The sequence below is a fragment of the Corvus brachyrhynchos genome, unplaced genomic scaffold, assembly GCF_000691975.1.
Source record: "Corvus brachyrhynchos isolate BGI_N302 unplaced genomic scaffold, ASM69197v1 scaffold44, whole genome shotgun sequence".
Taxonomy (NCBI): Eukaryota; Metazoa; Chordata; class Aves; order Passeriformes; family Corvidae; genus Corvus; species Corvus brachyrhynchos.
In genome coordinates this window covers 8,492,125-8,500,203 of record NW_008238359.1, presented here as the reverse complement: position 1 = coordinate 8,500,203, position 8,079 = coordinate 8,492,125, and the positions used below count along the sequence as shown (strand labels likewise).

The following is an 8,079-nucleotide window of genomic DNA, read 5'->3' as shown; positions in this document are numbered from 1 at the left end:
CAATGATCCATGTCCCTGATCCTCTAACCATTTTGCAACACCTTTGATCTATTTATCAATCTGTTTTAATTTAATTGTTATTAAAAGTTTCACTTTTGATTCTCCTCCCTGTTCCACTGGGGTGGGGAGGGAGAGGGTGTGAGACAGTGGCTGCATGGTGCTTAATTGCCATCTGGGCTTAAACCAGGACAACTGTGTATGTTTAATTTCTAGGACTCCTCCGCATCTTGCTTGCGTAAACGACCATGCAGATGTTCAGTTTCTAGCAGAAAAGAAGTGCAAGCTAAACCCTTGTGACAAATTCAATCAATCACCACTAATGAAGGTATGCAGAAGGGGCATATGTTCCCTAATCTTTGAAGACGCTCATACTTTCCAGTGTTGGGAAGATGTGGGAGTTCTGACAGTGAGGAACATAGATGTTAGAAGTTATTACTCCTTTGTGTCTTGTTTCCAGGCAGTAGAGCACAAGCATGGGGACTGTGTAGCTGTTCTGCTGGAACACGGTGCCAACCATGACCTCAGAGGTGCAAGCAGTAACAGCGCCCTTCACTTTGCTGTCATGGGTTCTAACAAATCTCTAGTGGAGCTGTAACTTGAGCACAGTGCAGATATTGATGCTAAGAATGAAGTAAGCTTGGAGTTTGTGTAGAGCTCCTCTTCCCAAGTCAACTTGCTCGACTTCTCTCTGTTATTCTAAGAGATATGACTTCTCCTTTCAGTTTGGATAGACTCCGCTTATTCTTGCAATCGCTGAAAACCGTGAAGAAATGGTCATGTTCCTTCTTCAAAAAGGAGCTCATGTGAATCCTCAGGATAATGTTTCCAGGTAAAAGGTTTGCCAAAAGTGCATGTGGGACTCCTTAGCACTGTTTGAGTTGGATTGAGGGGAGGCATAAGAATGAGCTTTGAAAAAGGACCAGGAGTCGCCCAGAAGGATCTTCTGTATGAAAGCAGACCTGTGCTTGGGTGCTCGCTTTCTTCAGGGAGTGATGTCCACACTGAAGACTGCAAGAAAGCATTGGTTGCAGTGCCACATGCCCACACGCATGTACACATGCAGGCATACAGGCCCTGAGTCTTCTCTGGGCAGGTGGTTGTCCTGGAGACCTCCTGAGGTCCCACCAACCTGAATTCTCTGATACTTGTAGGCATTTGGCTGTGCTTTCACTCTGCCTGTAGGGGAGGGGAAATGAAGTTTTTAAGGAGCAAAGAGGGATTAAAGTATTGGCTATGCAAAGTTTGTAGAAGCTGATGTATTTACTCTTATCTCTTGGATGCCCTAGGACCCCTCTTACAGTTGCTACTGGTTCTGGGAATAAGAAAACCATAAAACTTCTTCTTCACCATGGTGCTGTTTTTCCTGAGTCAGGCATGGGAAACTACACAAGTCAAGCTTTGACCAAAATGGTTCAAAATGATGTGTGTTTTACATCCTTGTTAGAACAACTGTACTCTCTGAATGTCTGTGCTGATGTACATCCCTTTTCAGTAACAGCAGGAGGGTTTAATGAGGTGCTGAGAGCTTTGTAGAAGCTGAGCTCAGTAATGTCTTCTGATGTATCTCTTTCCATGTCAAGAGTAGATTTCGAAGTCGAGGAAAACTTTCTCCCTTCCACCCAGTTCTCTCTGAGAATTCACCTGTGTGCTTCCAAGTTCCACTGCACTCATTAGCAGCAACTACTTGCTTTCTGTTTCAGAGGGGATCTAACTGATATTCCCTGTGTGCTTAACTAGCCTGAGGAAAAAAGCCCTCTTTCACAGTGATAGTAGCCGAGGGATGGGTGAATGTACTGCATTATGCTTGTGAGCATGCCTTGTCTAGCTATAAACAATTGCCTATGAACTCTTGTCACTGAATCTTGACTTCATTTCTCCTTCCCCACCCCTTCTGGCAGCCTGCATCAATGGGAAGCAGGAGAGAAGGGAGCCTGTGTAAATTGTGGTGTAAGAACCCCTTTAGGAATAAAGCATGTTTGAAAATTGCTCTAACATCATGTGGTGCTCATTCCTTCTCTCCAGGCTTCTGGCACAGTATAAATGTTGTTCTAATGCACCATTCTGCACAGCAGCCTTGGTCTGGAGAACCAATTTCTTTTTTCTCTTTTTTTTTCTTTTCTCTTTTCTCTTTTCTCTTTTCTCTTTTCTCTTTTCTTTTTTCTTTTCTTTTCTTTTCTTTTCTTTTCTTTTCTTTTCTTTTCTTTTCTTTTCTTTTCTTTTCTTGTTTGATTGTTTTGGGTTTTTTTGTTGTTGGTTTTTTTTTTTTCTGTTTTTCTGCTTATTAAACAAACCCAAGCCCCAACTAACCCAGGGTTGTTAGAAGACAACACAGGTCTTGGAATGCAAGTGCAATATTTGTTGGTCTTTTGATAACCCACTTGGGAGCTCTCTAAACTCAGGCTAACCATGGGAATTTCTGAAACCCTTCAAAGTGAGGACCAGGATTAGGAGACATTAAACCATCATGACATGGAGAGTAGCTGCACCATTAGCATAACATCCAGCTGAAGTAGAGGCTTTGGCGATGTCCGTCTGCCAGGGGGCTTGAACTCACTGGCCCTTGAAATGGAGAGGGATTTATCAGATGAGACTGTAGCCAGACTGTAGCAGGGGTGAGTTACTCCACAGATAAGACCAGGCACCTGTACTGTGAGCATGTCTGTAATGAGGATTTCAGTCTTCATTACTCTAGGACTGCAGTACATTCTTTGTGTGTGTGACCCTTCAGCAGCTGTCTCTGAATATGGGTAGAATGGAACATGCATGGCTTTTGCTCTTCCTGCAGAGAGTGCATGGAAGTCTGGGGGGATTTTACCTAATGCATCTTCTTCCTTTCTATATTTAGTATTGCTAATGAACAAATTGACACCTCCTGCTATGAGAACACTCCTGTCACTCCCTTGGAAACACCTGCATTGGCAGAGTCATGTAAGATACTGTGCTATCAAAGAGGTGAGGAGGAACACCACTGTGGCCTGTGGCAGAATGACACCAAATCAATGGGATGCTGGTCTGGAGGGATGGGCCAAAGGACTGGAAAATAAACACTTGAGGCAACAACACGCTTATCTTATTTCTTGGGTGATGTGCCAAAAGAAGAAGCAGTGGAAAAGGAAGACAATGGTCCTGCTGCAGTCCAACATAAAGCAAGTGTGCTCTCTATTGCATTGCAGCCTTACAGAGGTAATTTCAGAGGGACCAAATGCTTACCTTTGTAAGCCTCCCTGGAGTGAAGCAGGTGAGGAAAAGCAGAGTGAAATAAGCACTCACGGAAATTACACACTTCTTATCTTTTGTTAGAAGATTACAAAGCAGAAGAAGCAGAGAAAAAGGAAGACAAATGCTCCCTCTGCACTCCTAAGGTACTTTCTCTGAGGGAGGCAGTGGGATCCCTCTGACTTCCTGGCTTCTGGGCTCATTTTCCTTTGCTGTTGCTTCTGCCACACACTCATAACTTGGACCTTAACCAGCCGCTGCTTCAGATAGTCTGTTCAGTTAGGACTGGGACAAAGTGAGGTCCAGCTAGTGTCATGTGTCTCCCTATGGGTTACCTCCAAGCAGGACTTCTAGGACAAAGAAGTAAAGCTTCCTTCTGGTTACAATCCTCTGAAGTCCTAGAAGGCTGGTATTGTAAGAACTGATTTTTTTCTCCTCACAAATCTCTTTTGTGAATCATCAATGTCAAATGGTTATGTATGACCCACAGTTTAGATATTTATTTCTTCTGCCTAGGTTCTCTTAACCTTAGGGAGGTTTATTTTGTCTCATTTTGAAAACCCTGCTCAACAATGCCAAACGCACTGGCTGTGCTTGCCCTTTTTGTTCTTTCCATCTCCTGATCCCTCTCTTGTTAGGCCTCTTGGCTGAAGCAGAAGCTTTGAGCATGGAAATGTGTTCATATGGAGGCTGTGCCAGTTCTCACATGTGTCTTTTAAATTATACAGTGTCTCAGTGATCTTACAGAGAAAGTGATTAACCCTGTGTGGCGTCCTGCTAGAAAACACAGTAGAGTGGGCATGCACTCTGTTGCTGAGGAGCATGGCAAAGGTAATTTCAGAGGGACTAAATGGTTACCTTTGTTGGCTTCTCTGGCGTGAACCAGATTTGGAAAAGCAGAGTGAAACAAGCACTCAGAGCTCTGACGAGCTTCTCATGTGTTCCTAGGGGTCTTGCAACCAGCAGGAGGAGAAGCAAAAAAGGAAGATACTGATTCTGCCTGGGATTCTGAGGTACCTTTTCTGAGGGAGACAGTGAGGCCCCTCTGACTCTCTGGCTTGTGGGCTCATTTTTCTTTGATGCTGCTTGTGCTACACGCTTCTTAAGTTCGACCTTGACATGCCACTGCTTCAGACATGCTGTTCAGATGGGACTGGGACAAAGTGAGGTCAAGCTAATGTCCTGGGCCTCCTTGCAGCTGATGTCCAAGCTAGATTTGCACTAAGGATAATGTAGTGAAGCTCCCTTTTGGTTACAGTTCTGTGAAAACCATGCAAGACTGGCATTGTGAAGATTGCTGTTTTTCCATCAAACAGCTCTCTTCTGTACATGCAGTTAATGTCAACTGGGTTCCCATATGACCTACAGTCTACAGATTTATTTCTTCTGCCTATGTTCTCTCAAGCTTGGGCAGGTGGACTTGGTCCTGTTTTAAAAATGCTCAATAGAGATACCAAACACACTGGCTGTGCTTGCCTCTTCTGTTTTTTCCGTCACCTGATCCCTCTCCTTAGGCCTGTTGTCTGAAGCAGAAGCTTTGAGTGTGGAAGCAGCTTGTGCCAGTTCTCACATGCATCTTTTAAATTACACAGACTGATTCCAAAAGTCAAGGGAAAGCATCAGTCAACGTGCAGCTTCCTGCTGCAAACTACAACAGGTTGGATGCACGCTCTGCTGCAGTGGAGAGTGGCAAAGGTAATTTCAGAGGGACTAAATGGTCAGTTTTATATGCCTCTCTGGAATGAAGCAGATCGGGAACAGCAGAGTGAAATAAGCACTCACAGAAATTACACGTTCATCCTTTTTTAGGAGACTACAAAGCAGAAGGAGCAGAGAAAAAGGAAGACAAATGCTCCCTCTGCACTCCTAAGGTAACTTCTCTGAGGGAGGCAGTGGGATCCCTCTGGCTCCCTGGCTTCTGGGCTCATATTCCTTTGCTGCTGCTTCTGCCACACACTCATAACTTGGACCTTAGCCAGCCACTGCTTCAGATAGTCTGTTCTATTAGGACTGGGACAAAGTGAGGTCCAGCTAGTGTCTTGGGCCTCCTTGCGGCTGACCTCCAATCAGGATTTCTAGTATAGCACAAAGCAGGAAAGCTCCCTGTTGGTTACAGTCCTCTGAAACCAGTGAAAGGCTGGCACTGTGAGGATTGCTGTTTATCCATCACTCAGATTACCCCTTGTCCCATCTTGCTATAAAAGGGGAGTCAGGGAGGATTCCTTTTGATAGATTTCTCGGACGAAAATAAAGCGCAAGTGTGGCAATATTATACCTGAGAACTGTTCATTGCCAAAGAAAAGTGTTGCTACCGAAGGGGGATACAAAGGGTGCAAAGAGGGGAAGAGAGACGGAGAGAGAAACAGAAGATAGGGACAGATCGCTTCCACTGCACACTGTCGGCGTCAGCTCGGCAGATGCAGCACGTGTGCCGCAAGCTGTGATGAGTCCGCGTGGCTCCTGTGGCGGGCTAGGTGTGATTTCCAAACGGCAGCCAGCTGCGTGTCCCTTCTGTCGGCGGAGAACCAGGCTGCTGTGGCTATGGGAGCACTCGTGGAACAGCTGTGTGTTCTCAGGGTTGGGGCACGGTGGCTGCGGGAGGCGACGGCTGCTCCGCTGGGGAAACAGCGGAGCACGAGGTTGCTGTGGCGTTGAGCTGCCTTGGGGAAACTGCGAAGCAGGACAGGACAGGTGCGGACAGGGAAGCAGGATCGCAGGGAGGAAAAGACGGGAGGCAGGGGGGGAGTGAGTGAGCTGACCCTCCAGGCGAGCCCCTGCTCCCCTCAAGAAACCCAAAGGAAATGGTCCCTGTTGTGGTGCAGTTCACTGCTTCTGCGTGCTAAGGCTCCTTCCATTGGCCCCATTCCCCAGGCATTTTTTCCTGGGCATCCAGGGATCTGCCCCACTGGCAAGTTATTGGGGTCGCTTGCTGCCAATCACAGAAACTTTCTTTGCCCTGATCGGTGGCCAGGCAAAGGCTCCCCGGGGACAGGGATTCCAGCACGTGTACAACCCCTATAGTCATTTTTCCCCTCATGTATAACATATGCTGAGGCATAAATAAAAACCAGATTGGTCCCTCTTACTCCTCCAGATGCAGTCAATGTGAAACAGGTTCTGTATGACCTACACTTTAGATAATTTCTTCTGCCTAGGTTCTCTCTAGCTTGGACAGGTGTCCTTGATCCTATTCTGAAAACCTTGCTCAACAGGACACTGAATGCTCTGGCTGTGTTTGCTCTTTTTTTCCTTTCATCCCCTGATCCCTCTCCTTAGCCCTGTTGGTAGAAGAAGAAGTTTTGAGCAAGGAAGCGGGTGGAGAAGCTGCCTGTGCCAGGCACAGTCCTCACGTGTGTCTTTTACATTACACAGACTGATTCTAAAGGTGAAGGGAAAGTGTTGGCCAGCATGCAGCTTCCTGCTGCAAACAGCAACAGGTTGGATGTGTGCTCTGCTGCAGTGGAGTGCGGCAAAGGTAATTTCAGAGGGACTAAGTGGCTACCTTTGTAAGCCTCTCTGGAGTGAAGCAGGTGGAGAAAAGCAGAGTGAAATGAGCACCCACAGAAATGACATGCTTCTTATCTTTGTTAGGTGTCTTGCCAGTAGCAGCAGGAGAAGCAAAAGAGGAAGACAATGATTTCTCTTGGGGTTCTCAGGTACCTTCTCTGAAGGAGGCACTGGGGTCCCCCTGGCTCACCTGCGTCTGGGCTCATTCTCCTTTGATGCTGCTTCTTCCACATGCCTCTTCCTTGGATCTTGACATGCTACTGCTTCAGATAATCTGTTCAGCTAGGACTGAGACAAAGTGAGGTCCAGCTAATGTCTGGGGCCTCCTTTCAGTTGATCCCCAATGTCCCGGGTTCGGTTTGTAACCGGGCAGAAACACCAATTTAGTGTAGTGGTTTGGTCCAAAATACTCATTACTGTTTATCTGCTGTGAGATAAGAATTAGGAGAAATGCAAAGCAGGCACCAAACTTGAAAGAATATAAAGAAGTTTATTAACAAACCTAAAAGAGGGAAAAAAAAAAATTATACCACCTTCAGAACTCTCCTCCTCCCCCCACCTTCCTCCCTTCTCCCACTGACAATGTGAAAAGACAACCCTTAAGATGTTCAGTCTGTTTACCACTTCCATAATAACCTTGTTCAGTCCATTTAGAAAGAGAAGTCTCTTCTTGCTCATGCTATGAAAACATTATCACAACGAGACAGCCGCCCACTTCCAAATATTGTTCAGTCCATTTAGGAAGAGGAGTCTCTCTGCCTGCGTGTGAGTCCTTTCCCCCGACTTGCAGCTTTTCCCGCAACTGCTTTCGAGGGTCCACTCTTGAAGTTTTTTGGGGTACAATTTTAAGGTTGAGCCGTTCAGAAACAAAAACAGAGGCCCTTCTCCTTCCCTGGGAGCAAAGGGTCTTCATCATCTTCATCGTTAGGACTATCTCTGGGAGCATCTCTAGGGACTGAGGTTTTCTCCTTTCCCGTTTGGAGCAAAAGTCCTCATCTGGTTCATCTCTAGGGACTGAGGTTTTCTCCTTTCCCATTTGGAGCAAAAGTCCTCATCTGGTTCATCTCTAGGGACTGAGGTTTTCTCCTCTCCCATTTGGAGCAAAAGTCCTCATCTGGTTCATCTCTAGGGACTGAGGTTTTCTCCTTTCCCGTTTGGAGCAAAAGTCCTCATCTGGTTCATCTCTAGGGACTGAGGTTTTCTCCTTTCCCGTTTGGAGCAAAAGTCCTCATCTGGTTCATCTCTAGGGACTGAGGTTTTCTCCTTTCCCGTTTGGAGCAAAAGTCCTCATCTGGTTCATCTCTCCCTGTCCAAACTTCTCATGAAATTACAGCTGCTTCAGCATCTGCCTATCTC

The 8,079-nt window shown here is 46.2% G+C and overlaps 1 protein-coding gene and 1 long non-coding RNA gene across 2 annotated transcripts in view; both read left to right on the top strand.

The window, feature by feature from the left end:
* Nucleotides 1-8,079, top strand: part of LOC108447079 (ankyrin repeat domain-containing protein 7-like) — a 12,743-nt gene continuing 4,664 nt past the window's right edge. The window contains 3 exon segments of the mRNA XM_017736009.1: nucleotides 1-325; nucleotides 458-631; nucleotides 723-829. Coding sequence (XP_017591498.1) covers nucleotides 155-325; nucleotides 458-631; nucleotides 723-829 — 452 coding nt within the window. The 5' untranslated portion in view covers nucleotides 1-154.
* Nucleotides 2,274-6,484, top strand: LOC108447080. The gene is made up of 3 exons (XR_001862475.1): nucleotides 2,274-4,047; nucleotides 4,165-4,229; nucleotides 4,809-6,484. It is a non-coding gene; the product is annotated as an uncharacterized LOC108447080 (long non-coding RNA).